Source organism: Tribolium castaneum, chromosome 4 (assembly GCF_031307605.1).
Source record: "Tribolium castaneum strain GA2 chromosome 4, icTriCast1.1, whole genome shotgun sequence".
Taxonomy (NCBI): domain Eukaryota; kingdom Metazoa; phylum Arthropoda; class Insecta; order Coleoptera; family Tenebrionidae; genus Tribolium; species Tribolium castaneum.
Genome location: NC_087397.1, coordinates 11,888,969 through 11,910,209, shown reverse-complemented (window position 1 = coordinate 11,910,209; position 21,241 = coordinate 11,888,969). Strand labels below are relative to the sequence as shown.

At 32.0% G+C, this 21,241-nt stretch overlaps 1 protein-coding gene across 6 annotated transcripts in view; it reads right to left on the bottom strand.

Annotated features, from left to right (window-relative positions):
* Nucleotides 1–16,415, bottom strand: part of msi (musashi) — a 54,722-nt gene extending 38,307 nt beyond the window's left edge. For 2 of the 6 annotated variants that reach the window (XR_010333862.1, XM_064356378.1), the window contains exons 1-9: nucleotides 16,304–16,415; nucleotides 14,258–14,349; nucleotides 13,988–14,210; nucleotides 13,501–13,940; nucleotides 11,324–11,425; nucleotides 11,177–11,276; nucleotides 10,972–11,130; nucleotides 10,554–10,924; nucleotides 10,414–10,482 (exon numbers count right to left, since the gene is read on the bottom strand). Coding sequence is in view for 2 of the 6 variants with exons in the window: in XM_064356378.1 (XP_064212448.1) it covers nucleotides 10,414–10,433 (20 nt within the window). In the remaining 4 variants the exon portion in view is untranslated. Of the gene's footprint in view, nucleotides 1–3,972; nucleotides 4,293–10,413; nucleotides 10,483–10,553; nucleotides 10,925–10,971; nucleotides 11,131–11,176; nucleotides 11,277–11,323; nucleotides 11,426–13,500; nucleotides 13,941–13,987; nucleotides 14,211–14,257; nucleotides 14,350–16,303 lie in introns of those variants that run through there. The other 4 variants (XM_064356380.1, XM_064356381.1, XM_064356377.1 and 1 more) reach the window with 3 other exon arrangements.
* Between the last annotated feature and the right edge of the window lie 4,826 nt (nucleotides 16,416–21,241).

The following is a 21,241-nucleotide window of genomic DNA, read 5'->3' as shown; positions in this document are numbered from 1 at the left end:
ACACCTGCACGTCAAACTTGACGACTTGTCGTATCGACGAAAAACGCCCGTTTATTTTAATTAGCGTTTGCAATCTTCTACTTCCATCTTAATTTATGTCAACATGCAAAGTGTGGATTTTTCGACGGAATGCATCACTTTTAGGCCGTAATTAACAGCGACTCAAAATTCGTTCCGTTCGAACCAAGAAACACTTTATTAAAAATATCAAAGGAATTTTTAATAAATGCAGATGAGATTGCAACGACGACAAACAAAAAATAACTAGCGCACGTTGCTTGTCGCGTTTTCCCATTTCCACTATTATTACGAGCGTTTTTGGATTTTTTTCCCGAATCACACAACCGTGTAACATTTTTTGGTGGAGTAAAAGTGCAACTTTCAAAATTTTGCAACCGTACCATCCGTAACCAGGAATAAATTTAACGCTATGTTAAGTATCAGATGGCAAAACTAAACGGTGTAATTAACATTTAAATACGTGTCTAGTTTAAAACGTTCCGTCGACCAAAGTCAGCTTGCCTTTGTTTTAAAAAAGCGCTGTCAAATGAAACGAAGCGAAAAATAAGTTCAAGCACTTCGGAGTGTTCGAGTTCCTTGGGGAGTAAAATGCATGTAACCCCAAGTCAGTGTCAACATTCGTTGAATAATTCAATTTTTGATATTTGCCACGTAACTACTTTACTGATCCCACACGATAAGGCCCAAAACTGAGAAAAGGCCACAGTTTGAACCCAATCCTTGGACTCTAATAGGCTACTGAAAGATTACTTAATAATTAACATCTGCGAATTAATTTTTCAATGATGGACTCGCGCTAATAGGCAAAGTTCGTGAACACGTTCGAAATCTGAATAAAGAATTGATACGAAATGGATTCAAGCTCAATCGATCTTGTTGAACTTGCCCAAGTTAAATGTAAGAAAAACTGGCTGTTTTTTTTGAAAACTGATTACAATTTTAGCTGAATGGAGAAGTAAGTTCACGCTTTCCCGGAAAACGCACGAGCACATGAAATATTCAGATGGAAATGCGCGCGGCCTATTGACAGTTATTTTTAAAGAAGTGATGAGAACTCTACGTTAAATTGCACATGAACAGCTCGTCCATAATTTAGCACTTTCGACCTAAAATATTTTAATCAGAGATGAAATTCGGTTTAAAAAGAATAAATTCCATTTTTCGTTGTGCATTCGCGGCACGTAAGCCTCGCCTAAACATTTCAACAATACTGTGCTAATAATGCCAAATTGTATTTGGAAGATTTCCTTCCTGAGAAGCTCAGATTTTCGCCAAAGTCGTGTGTGCTCTAACTAAAAAAATCCATTGCGGAGTTCGCTCTGAGAGAATTATAAAACTTTTCAATTTGTTATCGATTTCAAGACGCACGCCAACGTCAGATTTGAACTCCGATTGATAAATGTTCCATTTAGTTCACGTCAAAAACAAAACGATTTGCTAAATTTCGCGAATTGAAAACTCCAAATTAGGGAACGATTCTGAAATTCCTCAGTTCACTGATGTTTACGTAATTTCATAATTCTGTGATCTCATTTTTTCCACATAATTGTAGAAGAAAAATTACCGGATATGACCTAGATTTTTTTTACGTAAAACTGCATTTTCCATCGAAATCCCAACTTATTTTTATGTTTCATTTTTACGACAAACGCCCACGTTAATTTTTTGAAAACTAAGCTAAGTAAATTTTGGGTCATTAATATTAGTTGAGGGTAAGATAAATAAAAAAGTTTCAACTGTACTCCATTTAAAAATGAACAAGAAACTATTTTTGCAATCCGAGTTGTTTTCCTTCCGCTTCTTGAAACTAACATCCTGAAAACTGAATTTTCTCGTGGACAAACAGTGAAATTTATAGCCATCCTACAATAATGGCATGTCACAAGTTGTAACAACAAAGACTGTCACGATCACAAAGCGCTTTAAACGCAGCATTTAATTTTTATGCCGGCTATTTATGTTGAGTTTTCACACATCGCTGGTCAATGATTTCAGTTTTCTACGTGATAAACAAAATCAGTTGCGATTAGGATCGATTAAAATCAAACAGAGAAAAGTAATGTGTAATGCTTGAAACGAATTGACTTTAAATCAAGATCTAAACGTCTGTATGAAGAAAAATAGAGGAGCGTTCGTCTCGTCAGAATGAATTACTACCCACTTGTGGGAAGCTAATTTAATTTCAATTTGATTGAATTTCATGTATGTAAAAGCGATTATACTAAATGGTCGGCTAAATGGAGGTCATTTAACCAACTGTTAAGAATCGACTTATCAATAATACAAACCAACTGGTTTTAACTTCGGATAAACACAAACAGTAGATCATTGAAGGTGTATTTCTGGCACTGTTAAGCTTCTGAAAGTGAAAACCGTAAATTATACAGAGGTTTAATTGTTTTGAGACCTCATAAAAATAATTACCGATCACAACAAATTACAGGACATCAAAGAGAACTATAAATATGCTGTTTTATCCGTCATTTATCAAATTCTTTCTAATAAATCAAACGTCAGTAAAGTATGTTTGCTGAAACGTACTATTTTTATTAGATTTTATTTACCTGAAGATAGTGGAAAAAATCGAAATGTACATTGAAACTGAACAAACCGCTATCGCTACCTTGTTTCACTGATTAACACTGAAATAAACATTACTTTTTTATTTCATCATAAAATTTATTGTTACTTTCAAAATTCACGTTTCCGCCATCGAGTGTTAAACAACGAGTGTTTGTTTAACTTTTAAATCATTGAAATGTATGACCCTTTCAAACGTGTCACCGCTACCCCAATTTGTTTCTCTCGTTTTCCTCTTATCTGTTCATTGTGCTGGTCACTCTGTTTGACTGATAAATAAACAACAATTCTGTAAAACTTGCAGGGCCGTCCATAACCTGATTTGCATAAAATACGGGGAAAATAGTTTTCCTATGTTCCTTTTAGAGCATTGTAGCACACTGTTCACCCCGGAACCAAACTGTTTGGCGAAATTTGAAAAATTGCCAAACTGGAGCTACAAAGTTGTTAGTTTAGCCGTTTCCTTACTGAGCTTTAATTATTTTGAAGAATCTCGTTAAAAATCACACAATTGTCGAAAATAGTGTCTTTCTAAAAGATTTTGTTAAACAAAAAACTACTAAATTAGATCAGAAGAATTTTTTCTTTTTGGGCATCAAAATAAGCATTATTGTTGATTAGTCACAGAAATATTTTTTGTTTTGTTTTAACTTTATTTCTTTATTTTTATTAATTATATTGTTCTTCATTACTTGATATCAATCGGGCTCTGGTAGCATGATATTAGAGCATAAGTAAATACATAAAGAAGACATCTCATAGTTAAAAAAACATATATTCCACGATTTTTATATAGTATTTTTAAAAATAAAAAAAATAGGTACAATTAATGTATGTCGTAGTAGTTATAGTTAAAAAAATCATAATTCTTGGTTTCATCTCTATCTGTAATAAGAATGAACACAGAAGTAAGTGCAGTTAATTAATTTATAACTTTTTTAAAAAGCTAGAAGGTACACAAAAATCGCTAATTCCAAACACGGTCCTGAAAACCTGGGTGGTATAATCAGTAATCACATTTTATACCCATTCCATTAGAAGTTATCTTGACGCTGTTTAATTTCCATCTCAGACAACAAAGATTATCGTTGCAAAAAGACGAAGAAAACAAAGAGCTTTTTTCGTGATAAATCCGGTCGCAAAACTGGTACCGACTCCTGCAGCCGCCGCGCCGTCGAGAGCAATGTCAAGAATGTCCATGTGTTGGGTTAATAACCCAAGGCAAACGCACACCACCGAGCATATCGCCTGAATCAAAGTCACGACCATTCGAAAGTAAAAGGATTTGTTTTATGGGCAGAGCAGGAGGAGTTTGAAAACTGCGTGCGGAAGCAGCATCGATCGCTGGAGACTCCTCCGCAGGAGACTTACCGGCGAAAGAGGCGAAGCGCGTCAGCCGCTGCTGCAGGATCTCATGCAGGAGCAGGAGGAGGTGCCGTCGTCGTCGCCGGTATCCGCTGCAGAAGTCGAATCGAGTCACACGCACTCAACACCAAGTACTACTTCACTAAAGCCGGCCGTGCACTAAGACACAATACTGCAGGAATTCCATGGCACTATTGCTCCTGCTGCGTTGCCACGTGAGATGCACGAAACCACGAAACGAAAAAGACGTTGAACACCGCAGCAAGCAAGTGAACGACTTCAAGTGATCTGGTTCTGCTTTCTGCTGGTTCCTGCTGTGTGCGAGCGAAGGCCGAGCAGTCAGGGGGCGCGCGCGCAACCCGCGGCTGCGGCTCTCATTACAATGCCAGAATCCGCGACCCATGGATAACTTTTACAACGATGGACCCGGAGCCGCAGATGGCCCGGACTCCACAGGCATTATACTTTGCTACCACTACAAATCACCATCATTTAGCAAAATACCGAATTTATCGCAAGGAAACACTCGAAATGAACAAGAATCCGGCAAAAAAATCACAACGCGAAAGCCATCGTCAAAGCTCAACACTTTGCTCGGTCGATTCTGGACGCTCGGGGTAATTCCGGGCTCCCAGAAAACACCCGGAATCGCGTGAAATCTAGAGTTTTTTAAAACTTTAACTGCAAAAAACTACATTGGATTGAAGGTTTCTACATTTTTTCAAAATTGTTGGTCCTCCCAACGAATATTTAGTAGTTACCTACCCTAACTAAGTTACTTACTTTTAACTCAGTTGAATAAGAGATGGTTAGAGACTTTTGAATCACACTGTATATATTAGAATTTTCATTCATAGGAGAAATTTCTACAAGACGTTTGCTTTGCGAGCTCCATCATGATAATCTCAGTTATTTTAAGAGATACGAAGGTGGTCAAGTTAGAGCAAAGTTGCACATTTATATGCTAAACAATTATCTGAAAAAAATTTGAAGTATTCTTTTTAATTTTTTTAAATTATTGGGAAAAATCGAAAATTTGTATTTTTTTTATTTTTTAAACGAAAAGAACTATAAGTTTTTAAGTAGGACGTCCTTCAGGCACTTTTTTTACAGGGAATCTTAATCTGTCATCGTGTTTTCCAAAGCGTTCTTGATGTAAGAGTGACAGCACTACTTTGATTTTTATTATAGAGACTATATTTGCTTTTTGTATTTTTAAAATTTTTTTCAGACATTATTAAGGTATTACTGAAAATTATTATTATTATTATTGTTAAACTTTTTTTTTCAGATAATTGCTGAACATAAAAATGCACAATTTCGCCCTAATTTAACCGACTTCGTATCTCTTTTAATAATTGAGATCCACATGGTAAAGCTCAAAAAACACCCTGTGTAGAAAATTTCGATGTAAAATGTAAAATGTTACTTCTGAACCAGAATATTTGACGTCTTAAAAAGCAAAACAAAATACTAAAACTGTAGCTGAATGAGTAAGAATTCGACGTTAAGTTCAATACTCATTCATGGTCCTTCGAGCCGGATTGAATTACTGATTCAGTTGCCGTTTTCCAAAAAGTAAACCACCGAAAAAGCATAAATTTTCAAAAATTGGGCACATGAATAAAATTGTTGAGAATCACTCATAATCATGCATACATTATCTCAAGAGATTTTGACGCGAAATGTCACGCAAGAAGTTAGGATTTAAAAGTTAGGTTGTGTTTACACTCTTATAACTGAATTTTTAGTCATTATGTCATGAATAACAAAAGGGAGAAGCACATCCCTACCCGCAAACCCTCGTGTCAATTTTACTATAGTAATTAATAAGTCTGTTAGTCCTTGTTCAATAAGAACCTAGCAATAATAATGTTATATCAAAAAAACACTGTTTGTATTTTTTATTAATTTTTAAAACGAAAGGTGTCAAACCGAGTTTTTTGGTTTTAATTTTTTAACAGTAATCCCTAAACCGATTTCAAAATAGTTATTTATTTAACGAGTTTGAATGTAAATCGGACGATTTATTTCATGAGTGATATATTAACCACGAGTGAAAACGAGGTAAATAAACATCAGTTAAATTTTATCTCTCCGATAAAAATGTTTTCAGAAACTGGGTATTAATCTGTTAAAAATGATCTGACGTTTCGTACTGCAAGTTGTCAAAACTTTCTTATACAAGAAAAAAATCGTAAATTTTAAGTATCGAAGACTCTAAAAACAGCATGCCATTACATATACTTTTTAAAAACACTATATAATCAAAAATATTTTCCTGAAATGCGTTCTCGAGTATAAATAAATAAGGTGTACCAAATATCAAAATTCCAACTTTACTAATAACTGAGCCACAGAAAACGAAAGCTGGACTAGAGCACTCTGTAAAAGTTATTAAAGGAAAATAAACCCATTACAGATATCGATCTAGAAGTCAAATTTGTCGTACAGCCTTTCTAAGTCAAACTTTTAGCAAACTCTGACGTAAAACCTTCTACGTCAAACATATGTTAAAATAATCATACAAGGAACATATTTATGTTGAATGTTATTGTGTTTGAGGACGTAAATGATAAAATAACGCAACTTTAAACAATAATTTGAGTTCTTGAAAAACTTCTTATTGATTTAGGCCAAATACTTATGGTAGATGAATTGAGACAAATTGGAATGATAAAGAGTTTTACGTATGTTAGATTTTAAAAGGTTATGTAACAAACCTGAAGCAACTGTTTGCAGAAGAAGAAGAAAAAATTAAGAAACTTATTTCTTGATTTAAGAACACTTACATCAGTGAATGTCCAGCATCTAAAGAGTTTCCAGGAAGTGCAATTTTGGCTGATAGTGGTTACTTTAATATATTTTGAATTTGAAAATAACTCAACATATTGTATTTTATAACTATCCAATTTTGAAATTAACCAGCATATTCGCAACGTTTGCTATAGTAAAACGTTGTTATAATGAATTGTCAGTGTCACAAAACAGAAAGAATTTTCGTTGTATGACGTTAATTGAAGAAATTTAAGAACAAGGAGTATTGTTCACCCCAAATCGGAGTACGTAATGTAAAGTCCATCCGGAATTAAAATCAGTTGGCAAATTGTTTCAACGTTGGCAACTCCATTTAAAATTAGTCCAGTCTTCGTTCTTCTCAATCACGTCTTGTATACTTTGGCATATAATTACAGGTTACTTCGTAACATGCAGTAAAGCTTGGAATAAAAAAATTAAAAAGAGATATAAAATGAACTGCAAGTCTGCAAAAGACTATAAAACGAATTTAAAACAAAAGCAGTAGTATTATACTAAATTCGTTAAACCTGATTATAAACACATTTCCAAAAAGATGTATGCTGGTTTGGCATTTAATAAAGAGAAAAAAAAGTTTTTCATAATAAATCAAGTTGGAAATGAAGATAAAAGTAAGTAAATCTGTCTGTAGTGATACATTATTATAATGTGTAGATATTTGTTAAAAAATGAAACAATAAGAGTTTGCATATTTCTATATAAATTGTGTATACTTAATTTTTTATACTGGTAATGTACTAGTTTATAGTATAATGAAAGTCCAATTAAGATCCCAAGTGCATTTCCATTTGTTACCAAAATACGTTTGTTAATCAAATTCTGCTAACTTTACTGTCCTGTTAATTCAGGACTGATGGTCGTGCTCGTGATTCTCCTCGATAGACACATAGTATCATAATACAGGCTAGGCTGTATCAGAAATACGTGTGTTAATTTTACCACGTAAGAAAACTCATCAAATACTTTTATATATAACGTTTTCATCCTCTTTTTTGTGCAAACGAGCCACTCAATGTTTAATAATTAGTTTGTTTCCTTAGCAACAATTTTTATTGTTGTTTTAAATTGCTTAAATTATCCGTTTTTATCACAACGTAAATAGTTTTATTTTTTGATTTTATACTCATAGGAGGGTACGTACACGTTTGAGTATGTTATCTGTTTCCAAATTTTAAGTAAATTTGCAAATTTTTTATTGAAAAATTACAAGTAGAAAAAATGTTTTATTTGTTGAGTTCTGTTACATGTTAAAATTAAGACACGTATTTCTGATACACCCTGTATAAGCTATCATGAAAGAAGAAGATGCTGTAGAAATAGATCGGATTGTATTCGGAACGAAGACGGGAAATGTTCGCTCTTTTTTTTTATTAACTAATATGATAATAGATAGGGTGTCTAATAGTTCTGCTCTAACTAAAATAATATGAAAAAACAGATAAAAAAAGTTTGCATAAAAGGACCTTGACCGAATTAACCCCACTTTGGAAGGGTTAAAAAGCTAATAAAAAATCTGCAATTTAATTTAAAACATTACGTATTTAAAAGAGCAAATTAACAACGGGAAAATACAACAAAAATATAATTAAGTCATTATTCCTATTTAATTTCAAGTAAAGGAGCCGTAGTTAGTGGAGCTGGGTCTCTACCGTGTGATAAAAAGAACCGAAAGAGTTTTGCAAAATGGTGTCCTAAAGTCGGTAAGTAAAAAAATTGCAAAATTTAGGATAGGCACATAGGAAAAAACACATAAACCAAACAAATTAATTATTGTTGGAGACTGTGTCGGGAAAAGAGGAAATAATGGTAACATTAAACTGTAACTTTTCATTCAGGCAGATGGAAGAAAAGGATCCGCGTAATATATCAAGATTTGCCAGATCTCAAGGTTGTTCAGAAAGCACCCGTTGTTACAACGATGTAAAGGACTTTAAACTTTAAACTCGTTCTAACCTCTAGATATCAACACTCTCGATAAAAATCAAATATTCAACAATTAATCCAAATGCCGATTTTTGCACTTTTAATAACTCAACAGGGTTCTAAAGGCGTAGAAAAGTATATGCACAAACATTGATGTTTTTGAGTTTTCGAAGAGAACAATGCTTTTGGTCATTTTTAATATTTCCCAGAGATTAGGACACAAACTCGACGCACGTTTTTCGCTATTTGAAAAGCTATTAAAAGTGGACAATTTCGGAAGCGTATTATGAATTTATCTGTATAATAAGGATACCGTTTACAGTTACGATAAAACGAATTTAACTGTAGCTGGAATTAAAATGCTTTCTATTTTCCGTTTTGAAACAATCTCTTAAAATATAGTTATATCCATATCATTAAAGCAAAGTCGAATTATACTGCTTTGGAAACATCTCCGGAGACGCATCTGTCAACTTAATCGAGTTTCGGGAGAAAACTTGCAGGAATTATTGTTGTCAGATGACTCAAATCGGATAGATTTGCACAAAGTTTGATTAGACATAATCCTAAATTAACTTCGTTACACGCTATTGTCGAAACTTTAAATAACATCCAATCCTAGCATCCAAAAATATCAATTTTGGACCGAAATATGTTTATTTAGGTCAATGGACAATACGTAACGCCGGCAATATCGTTTTTTACGGAAAATTGTCATTTTATTCAATGACACGATTTCATTAGAATAAAATTAAACGAGCGTTGTTTCAGTCCTACCAAAATCGTCGACAAACATGTGTTTGTACGTTAATTTAGTGTCCTAGAGAAAATAATTGAAGTCTTCAAGGTTTCTCAATTTGCCTCGCCGAGTAAGCCGTTTTTTTGGTAAAATCAAGATCAATGTCGTCAAACTAATTTTCGCACTTCGACATGTTACCAAATACGGTCCGCTTGCCGTGTATTTCTAGGGGATTATTAAACCGATTGATCAATATTCATTGAAAAGTTAAGGTCAAGAGTTGACCTAAAGGAGTGTCCTGATCGGCAGACAAGATTGTCGCCACTTTTCTTCAAATTAGCAGGTGTGAACGCTTAATTTCTGCGAGCCAACGTACGATTTTACCATTCTTAAAACGGTTGAAGTTCAAGGTTTTATTTACAATTTGCTTGCGTCAGTGGGAATCGCTAATTACGTTTTTGGTTCGGAAATCGCAAGGAGAAACAAGCCGACAGCGGAAATGTCGCAAACAAACAAGACTAAAGCGTTTTACACAATATTTTCTCCTGTAAAAAGTGATTGAATTTTCTTTAATTAATTAGCCCTCGAAGGTTGCCCAACTTCCAAAGTTTGTCGCGAAAGCACTCAATCGGAACTCGTCGATAATGAAAGAGAACAAAAAAGGTCGGTCGAAAGGTTTCCGGTCACCGGAAAGATTCGGATCTCGGAGATGGAAAACCCATGACACAGACGTCTCATTTGCTTGCGAAGAAGCCGTCCGATATTACAACTTGCAACTATTTTTAATCTCAAGTTTGAACAAAACGTCTAAGGACAAAGCGGCGTCTTCAAAAGATGTTAAATTTTAATGAAACCGCGAATTGATGTTTCCCGAGGAAAATTCGGGCGATGTAGGGCAGTGGTAGAGTTAACGATAAATAACTACTCAATAAGTAACCTAGAAAGCTTTAAATGGAGTCACAACTTACGTGTAGCTCCTCTTAGGCATGGCAGCAAATCAAACTACCAACACTAACTACCTGCAACAAAAGTTTTACCTACGATCAAACTACACAACCAATTTTTACAAGTTTATTGGAAACAAGCATTGTAACTTTATTTTACCTACTTTTGGTCCAATTCTCTACAAGCGTGCAAAATAATAACACAAGCACAAACTGTCAGAACGAAATGACATTATTAAAAATTCCAGGCGTCTTTGATTACTGTCGTAAAATAAATTCATATCGAAATTCCTTCTGTTTAAAACTTTGGCCATAAGCATCTCATGATTAAAAATTAGATGAGTTGGTGCAGGTGTTTAAAAGCGTTTCAGTAAATTTACTCCAGTTTCTGGCTTTACTTAGCGTAGTTTACATATTCATGCAAGGCATGATGGTAACGAACACAATTACAAAAGTAAATTTTACGCAAAGATGGAATTTTTCAGCGTTTCAGTTGGTTAAGGAACGCGTAGAAGGAAAGAGCCGTTTTGGAAATCTGAAAGTGAAATTAAAAATTTCTTCGGTAGGTACTGTCCCACTCACCAAAACGAACGTCTGGAGATTCATTTCAACCAAGCCAAAGCTTGAAAATTTGATCACTTTTTGGGTACAACACAACACGATTACAAGAGATTTCCTGAACTGTGCAACATTTGATTCGTACCATTTTGACGCAAAAAGTTGATCACAAATCTTTAGAGCCTGAAATCTATTTTCAGCAATTAAAATGATTGTTGCTTTTACTTACTTCAGCTGAAACTAGCTCAGCAGGAACGCAATAGAAAGCATTTTCGAACAGTACCACCACTAGGTAAAACAAGGTTTTAAATCTGTTGTTCCAAGAACCTCTGAAATACTTAAAAAATAAAAAAATCGGAATGGTTTAAATAATTACGGTTTGCTGAAGATGAAAATAGAGATCGCCAGTGCGGCTATCGAGTTGAGAAACTGGATCAGAAAAACCACTGCGAAAATTTGGTTCAACAATTTGCAACTTCTACAAACAAATATTCAACTTTAGTTAAAGTAATAACACTTTTTGCACGATTGAGCTTTATTTGATTGTTTACTACGCCTGTTTTCAAGTATCTGGTGTTTACTAGTTGCTACGTCCAAAGGCATCAGTAAGTAAATTAGGCGTCGGTAAGTAATTTTGTCTAGAGTTCCTATATTGGGAGAGTTGAGACACTGAATGTCAATTTCCAAAATTTTGTTTTATATACGTCGGTTGGATTGTGTAAAAAAACAAATTGGGATAGAAATCAGTGGTGTTACACTTGAAATTTGACGAAAAGTCAAATAAATTTGTCAAAAAATGTTTCCATTTTTCGTCGACTAACTGCGTTTAGAAATGGTTTAGACTGGCAGTCGTCGTCAATTCACTGTTTTTTTTATACAGGGTACTCAAAAACTGGCGCACCAACTCAGTGGTATGTTATTGAGAAGCAAGTGCAGATTACGGAAAAAATGTTGAAAAAATTCCTAAAGTCATATTTTAAAAAATCTGGAGCTACACAAACTTATTGTGTTAACTTCTTTAGTTTTCATTATTTTTTTATGTTTTTATGTTTCATACCAGGTGATCGTTCCGTAACAAAACGATGAATAATTATTTTTAAATTTACTATTATATTTTAGCAGTTTTTTTAATTTAAAAAAATAAAAATTCATCAAAAAAATCACAGTTTGTAGATGTGCCAACGCTGGGAATTATTTCCTAGGAAACCGTTTCAAAAATAATTTATTTTTATTGTTGATCAAATTCTATTGCGATCATGACTGTTAGACAACGTTGCCACATATCATTTATTATTTATCAATAACTTTAATACAAAGAATTTTTTTTACTATTTTTACCTTTATATGTAACCAGTTCTCTACCACACACCATTGAGTTGGTGCGCCAGTTTTTGAGCACGCTGTATAAACTCCAAATTTTAAAAGAGATTTCTTTGTAAATCCATGAATTTTGCGTCTAAACTCTTCATCATAAACATTTTTTCCTTAACTTTAGGAAATGGTAATCATCGATGAAAGAGAGAGAAATTGAACCTTTCCTGCCAAGTTTTACGTTTATTATTAACAAGCATTTGGAAAAGTGGATTGTCTAAATAATGTTATGTACAAAATCTATGAGATTTTGAGAATTTGTCTATGCATTTACAAAATACGTAGGTACTTGAACCCAAAATTGGTTCTAATTTTTAGGAAAGTTGAACCTGTTACTCCTTGGTCGCCTTTAGCATCTACGTAAACTTTAGATTCTGTTTCAAGTTATAAAGTTATTGGGAATTCACGATTTTGTTACGTTTTTCATACGAGAACACCTTTAATATCATTTTTTAGAAAATTTAAAAAGACGACAGAAAATATGAAGTGGTCTTGATGACCAATTTTTGGGACGAGATGTTTAACTAAAAATTGTGACAGAAAGAAAACCATTTTTAGCACTGAAGTATGTTTTAAGTTATGTATTTAATATTAAAATAAATATTAAAAAATTTCAGAAATGTGAACATTAAAATTGGGAGGTATTCAATTATTTTCTTTTTTTAAATAGTAATCCCAAAATTTCTTTCCCTGGTTAAATTTGACGTAAAATTATGTCATTTTATGCATTTGACAAAAATTATAACCTTGAAATTATTTTCGACATAAACCTCTGACATAAGTTACTAACAAAAATTTTAATAAAAAAGGATAGAAATATTTACCTTATCCACATAATACAAAATTGATTCGGTTTGACGTTCAGTGTCCCAACTCTCCCTAGAGTTCCTCTAGTGTTTACTAGTTGCTACGTCCAAAAGCATCAGTAAGTAAATTAGGCGTCGGTAAGTAATTTTGTCGACGCCATGAACGTAGCAAACGGTAATCATAATTGTTTTGACAATTATTTTAACATTATTTAATAAATCTTTAAAAAATATTAAGAATAGTACAAAAAACGCTATAAGCATTACTAACATTAAGAATTGCCGATCTCAGACAATAATAATAACAATAAACAATTGTCTTCGATCGGTAAACTGTCCTTACCGTTCTTGATACTTAATATACTATTAATATTACCTGTGTAAAAAAATCTGGTGCTTCACATTTTGTCGCAAGTTGTTCCACTTTTCCTGACTTTGTGTGTCCAAATTCTTAAATTTGTGCCCCAGTAGTTTAAACTGTATCAGTAATAACGTTCCACAAGCTACAAAAAAAGCATCGGTGGCCATAGTACTGGTGTAGTAGCTCCAAAATGTTAAAGCTCGAACAATTCGCAAGAAAAGCTCCCATCCTTCGGGAACATAACAAACTGGTGGATTAATTAGAAAAAATATGAAACCGAATGTTGTCACCAGGAAGTAATAACGAATCATTTTCCTAACAGTGTGGAAAAGAAAGTTACTTTCGGGATGAATTGTTCCTTGAAACGTCTCAAATTCCCAAAATTCTGTGGTCATTTGCAAAAATTTAACAATTTTGTTAGAATTCATGTAGTAATTTACTTGTTTCCCTATGGTCTGGAAATAAATTAATGGTGCTTCAAATTATTTGTTTTGGTTCTTACATGGCTTAATAAAATACAAGTTTGGAGGCACTCCAGCGTGAAAAAACTATTTGTTTCTTCAGGTTTTACAATACCTATTATAGCCATAGTGTAGATGAAAAGTCCCAATGTTGTAGTGGAATAAAAACTGATTTTCAGAATTAAGGAGTTAAATATTGGATGGAAACCTATGAAGCCGAAAAATCTCAAAGGATCATACAACAGACTGTCTTTGTTGTTATACCTAAAAGAAATCTTCAAAACTTAACATAATTCTGATAAATGGCTTACATTTTTTCCCACGAACGATTTCAAACTAAGTTCACTCACTACGAAGTGTTATATTATATACGGAGTCGGCTGTCTTTAATTTTTTATTGGAACTAAAAGACGTTGTCAATTAGATGTAAATCGTTAACCACACCCAACTTTGAAAGTTGGTAGTTTTCTTTGATGTAAAATTTATTTTGTCTGGTTCAAGTATTTAAAAAATTGTGAGTCTAACCGAATTAAATTAAGTATTCCTTTATGTTGTAAAGAAATTTTGTTAAATAATTCGTCACTTTGAGCGGCACTATTAAAGAATTAAAACTTTACCCAAACTTCTACTCAGAAAACGAGCTCAAATTTGATACAACCGTCGCGTTAAAAGTTTGTGCCAAAACAAAATTGTTTCATAATTTTTTGACATAATTTAGGTAAGTAACTAATAAAACGGAAAACTATCAAGTTGCAATTTTTTTGCGTGATTAGAAGCATTAACATAACACAAAGTGCAATTTTTTATCTTTACAATTGATTAAGATAGGCAAAGAACGAGAGTGCTGTTTTGGAAATCTAGGGAAAAAAAAATATCTTTGCCTCAATTTTTTTGCACTCACTTGAATGAAGATTTATTTTGATCAATCCAAAACTGGAAAACATGATGGCTTGCTGAGTACAGCCCATTGCAATTACTAGACATTTCTTTCACTTTGTGGCACTTGATTTGTACCATTTTGACGCAAAAACATTATCAGCGATTTTTAGCGCCTGAAACCAATTTTCAGCGATTTAAAATGACAGTTTGGTACTTACTGCAGCCGAAACTAGCTCATTTGGAACGCAATAGAAAGCTTTTTCGAAAAGTACCACTAGTAAGTAAATCAAAGTTTTGAATCTATGTTCCATGAACCCCTGCTATACTTTGAAAAATTTAAAAGACACTGTGATGTTTAGGAAAACAGTCTGCTGAATATGAAAATTGTGATCGCCAATCGAGTTGAGAAACTGGATTAGAAAAACCACTGCAAAAATTTGGTTTAATAATTTGCAACGTGTGTAAGAAATATTTGTTTTGTTTTATTATACATATGTAAAGCTCCACAAACTGTAAAAAATGCATCAGTGGCCATAATAACTTCTGAATGTCGTACAATGAATCATTTTTTTGACCGTATGAAAAATAAAACCACTTTCGGAATGAACAGCTTAAAAATTTTCAAATTTTCAAAATCTTGTTGTCATTTTTAAAAACTGGGCGATTTTGTCTGAATACATATAATAATTAATAATAATAATAATTCTAATAACATAATAATAATGTTTTCCTATAATCTGAAAATTAGTGTAAGCGCTTTACGTTTTTGTGTCGAGCTCTTACGTGAGTCAACAAAATACAAGTTTGTAGTATTTATTATTTACTTAAAGCATGATTATAAAGTAAAAGCATTTGCTATGGCTTTTACTTCGGAGCAAATGCTTTAATTTTTTGGAGAATTTACTCTCAAAATAAATCATTGTACTAAAGTATTCAATGTTATAATTTAAAAAAATAACGTAATTTCTTTTGATGTGGAATGTGTGCATATAATCTGCCCCCTTTCAAAAAATATTATCAAAATTCATGCTGTTTTAAATATTATTTTTGTTGTTATTTTTCTCATCACCTCCGACAAAATCTTCATCCATCGAATACTTACATTATATGGAACAAAGCAACAAATAATTATTCAGTAAATTTACATTAGGATATCTCCTCGCGTTTCGCTGTTCTCAGGCAAAAAATACCTGGCCAAAGCATGAACATCTTTTGTTCAAACGAATATAAAGTCTTAAAATCTTATCTCAAGAGTTCGCGAGGTTGTTTATAAGTTTGTTTCACAATAGCCACCATCGTTTCGAGTTTGAGTTGTTACTTTTAAAAAGTGATGCTCGTACTGATTAGCATCAACAGTTTTGGAGTAAATGCTCAATAAACATTTACTTTTTTCATTCATTTTGTTTTGAGTAAAACCTCGACGTTGAAGAAAATACTCACCCAATATACTTTTACTTTTAGTAAAAGCTTATACTTACATTTTTAATCATACAATTTAGAACATTTACTTGCAAAATTTGAAGTAAAAGCAAAAGACTGTGTTTGTTGGCATTCCTAAAATAAATCTTTAAAACTGTATACTATATCTCCTTGCAAGTACTAAATTCACTCACTGCAACGTGTCATATAAGTATTCAACTTTAGCTGAAATATTTATAATGTCCAGTAATTTGTGTAATACTCAGGTGACTGATTACAGACTTTAAAACGTTCCAAGATCGTTCAAATTGATAGTTTTTGTATTTTAATAACGATCAAGCTATTTCGGTGGATGTAAATTGTATATCTCGTCACTTAATACTTACCTACAGAATAGCTACATTAGAACTAAGCACTTTTTTCCTGCAAATTGCACACTAAAGCATGGCATTTTTACATCCCGTTAATATTAAGAAGTGTTTATTAATAGCTTTTGCGCCTATTCTTTCGCAATTTATAATTCATAAAATAATTATTTGTCAGAAAAACTGCCGGATTTTGGTCTTTTTTTCTCAAGTTATTTATTTATTTTGCAACATGTTTGTAATGGCTATCGTCAGTTATTCATACAGGCTGATTCTTTTAGGGTCTACGTTAGAAACTTTTTAACTTCTAATATAGCTAGAGCTTTAAGTTTTTGTATATACTCTAAATCGACCATTTTGAGTTCAAATAAATTATTTTCGAAATGGCTGAATTTTTAAACTTCGAGAAATTGGCGATAACTTTAAAATTTTAAATTGTAACCACCTATTTTTATTGAAATTTTGAATTTGCCTTTTGAAACTAAGTAAAATGTACCGTAGTTTTTAGTATTTACCTGTCAAAGGTTTTGACGTATGTCAATTATTTTATACAAATTTTCATTTAAAATATTACTCTTTACGATAAGCGAATTATTTTATTTTATTGCATTTCATAGCCATTCTTAAGTTTTTAGGATTGTCAACTGTCAAATTGCAAGACTACTACGATTTTTTGAAAATCATCAAGATTGAGAATAATTAAAAAACAGTTTTTTCAAATGGAATGACCCTGTTTTTTTTCAATGGCAATCAAAAAAACATCAATTTTTAAGCAGACTTCTATTAACATCTTCTATATCTATCTCTTATAGTATTTGAAATAATCGCAAAAAACAAATTTTGATACATAATTTTCATTTTTAATCAAGTAAACTTTTGAAAAATACGATGTTTGTTCACCATTTTTATTCAAGAGATTCAAAATTCGATGGCACACTGAGTTACTTTACGTATTTCACTAAGTTATAATAAACTGTAATAAAATATTATTATTCTATTGCTTGTTCGATAATGAGCTAAATAAAATAATAAAGTTTTGAAGTTTGACAATTGTTGACGATTTTACAAACTCTACTTGATTAACTATGAAAATTATGAAGTAAAATACGTTTTTTATGATTTTTTTTTAAACTGTAAGGGACAAATATAGGACGTATTGATAAAAGTCATCATAAATATCGATTGCCTTTAAGAAAATAAAGTCGTCTTATTTGAAAAAACTAAGTTATAGCAGTTTTTTGATTACCGTTTAAAAAAAAATCATACTAGCCATGAATTTTGACAGTTGACAATTTCGAAAATTCTAGAATCAATTGCAAAAAAAATATTTACTTATCGCAAAAGGTTCAAGAGCTGTAATATCTTAGATAAACTCTTGCAAATGAAAATTTTAACAAAAAAATTGACGTAAGTCAAAAACTATGACAGATAAGTACCAACAACTTGAGTAAATTTTACTCAGCTTGAAAAAATAAATTCAAATATGCAATAAAAATGTGTGGTTACTATCTAAAACTTCAAACTTGGCGCCAATATTTTGTAGTAACAGAAGCTCAGCCATTTTGAAAATAATTTAGTTGCATTCAAAATGGTCGATTGATTTAGAATCACCCTGTATACAAAGAGCAAAATAAATGGAGAACTTCAGAGAAAAATTAAAAAAAATAATTTTATTTTTATCAAGATATCTCACAAAATAAATAAATCAGTGAAGAATAATTATTTGCGTTCCTTTGATTAAAATTATGAAAATATAGACTGGAAAAGTGTAATTTATGCAAAGTTTTCGAAGAAAATTTATTATGTTCTTCAAGGAATGAAAATTAAGAAAACAGATTGTTTTTTTAATTCTTGTTTATTAAATATAGTGCATATAATTACAATTTAACAATGAACAAGTTTGGTAAGCTTCCTTTGCCTTTTTCACTCTGATGATATTTTTCTTGCCGAATTGAGATAAGTGTAAAATGTGAACACCGTTTTACATATCTGTAACAAAAGTTCTGCAGTAGAGCTTACCCAAACAATCAATACTTACAACAATGAATGTTTGTAGGTTTATGTAAACTAAACCATATCCACTAAAATTAATAGTTTTTTGTGCTCTGGCAATAACCAGGACAATACATTTTTTAAATTGTGAAACATCGGTATTGTACCATTTTGATTCGTACAGAGACTTGCTCAATTCACTTGCCTGGAATTATTTATTAATCAATTTTATTTTTTCTTATCATAATGATTTACCGAGTTTTTGATAATTTCTGAAGGAACACAGTAATACGAACTTTCAGAAATAATAACAACAAAGTATAAGAGAAATTTGGTTCTGTTGGTCCAGTCCCCACTTGAATAAAACATTGAAAACAAGTCAATTCTTGTAAATCGACTTACGGTTGTACGAAAATAAAAACAGACACAGAGGCTGAGGCTATAGACATGAGAAATTGGAGCAGGAATACGTTCTTGAAAGCATCATTCATTGTACCACAGTAACTAAAATAATTAAAATCAGCCTGGATTTGGGAAGATTTGGCACCAACCGCATCAAAAAATTGTGATAATCCACCAACATTGTGAATTCTTTCCACAACTCCTCTTCAGATTTGCGTATAAATACATGAATGTTTTGAAATTTGTAAGCCAAGAGTTTGAATTGTATAGTTAGTGATGTTCCGAGGGAACAGAAAAAACAATCCGTCCCCATAATAATAACACAGAAGAAACAAGAAACGAACCAAAGTATGACTGTTAAGTATTTGAACCACCCTTCGGGAACGTAACACCCTGTAGGTAACGAACCAGTGCTGAAAGGCAACAAGTCGAAGAAGATGGCCGTAATTATGCACAAGACGCAATAAGATCGCACAATTTTTTTAATAATGTTGTCCATTCGTTTACACTCCAAGTACACATCTCCAGATTTTTTAAAGTTTTTAATTTTCCAGAACTTGCGGTGTTCGCTCAAAAGTCTAGCCATGTCTGATTTATACAAATGCAAATTTGTGAATTTTGTAATTCCCTGAAAATAAGTCTCATTTGGTGATCGATATTTGCAATATTCGTACATGCAGCATTAAAATGATGGTTTGTATGCATTCAGACATGAAGAACAAATCGTCATGAATGGACATTACAATTCCTTTTATTGCCAGGATTATGAAAACACTACTTGTTATAAGATTCAGCGGCCACAATATCCTGGACCATAGTGGATTAAGTGTGGGGTGAAAACGGCTAATACGGAGAAGTTTCACGGGAAATTCAATAATATCTTCATCTTCGAAAAACCTAAAAAAAATATAACTACGTGCACATGAACGTAATTAAAAGAATACATTTTTGTTAATTTTGGTGTCAAGACAGCGACTGCCCTTTTTTGTAAGTTCTGCCGTAATAAGTAGCCGACTGTTTTTAATTTTTTATCGGGTCTAAAAGACGTTGTCAATTAGCTTTAAATCATTAACCACACCCAAGTTTGAAAGTTCGTAGTTTTCTTTGATGTAAAATTTATTTTGTCTTGTTCTAGCATTTAAAAACGGTGATTATAACCGAATTAAATTAAGTATTCCTTTATGGTGCAAAGAAATTTTCTTAAATAATTTGTTACTTTGTATGGTACTAGAGCCCTAAATAATGATTTAAAATTTTGTACAAACTTATATACGGAAGACTAGCTCAAATTTGATATAAGCGTCGTGGTGGAAAGACATATTTGTGCAACAATTTGTACTTTGTTTGAAACGTTACATTTAGGTAAGTGTCTCCGGAAAACAAGTTAAAAGTTAACGCTTATTCTACGAGGACATATTTTTAACTCTAAGCTTAAGATTATTTAAGTAAAGAAAACTTAATTTTTGTGAAAGTTATTAATCACTAGATACCAGGAACAGGCTAGAAATGATTGGTAAACTAAATTTCTTCAACAAATATTCGAAACGAGTTCAGATTGTAACTTGAAATCACATAATTTTTGACAACTTTTAGCAATTTAAATTACATCAAATGCTTGATGTAAGTTTATTTAAAATTGAACACTGAAATTACCTTAAGTTAAACAAATTCCCGGCACTGTAAGTATTGCAAGTCGTGAGTTAACGAAAAAAAACTTTCTAACTAAGCGTCTTTCTAGTGAAAATGGTGAAATTGTTTCCGAAAAAAGACCATTACTTAAAAGAAGATTATTCAAACTAATTGTTAGTTCCTTATTTTTTCAACGCTTTGTTTAGAAAATACCTTGCTGTTTGTTTAACTGATTTTTATTTAGTTTTGTTAAATACAATGCATTATTATAATTAATGTTAAACTACTATAAAATAATTAACAACAGTGTGTTACAACAAAGGTGGGAAACATTTTATTCACAACCACTTTTTGTTTAAATATATATTATCTGTTTCAAAACTATAAAAACACCTACGTCGCATTTTCTTTCAAAATAAGTTGTTATAAATTATGTATATATTTCAAAAAATGTATGGCTAATGTAATTCATAGTGCTAATGAGAGATCTAATCATTAATAACTATTTTACAATTTTTTCGATTTTATTAAAAAAAATAATTCGGTAAAATGCGACGTTGTCATTTTTATAGTTTTGAAACAGCTAATAATTAAATATATATTTCTAAC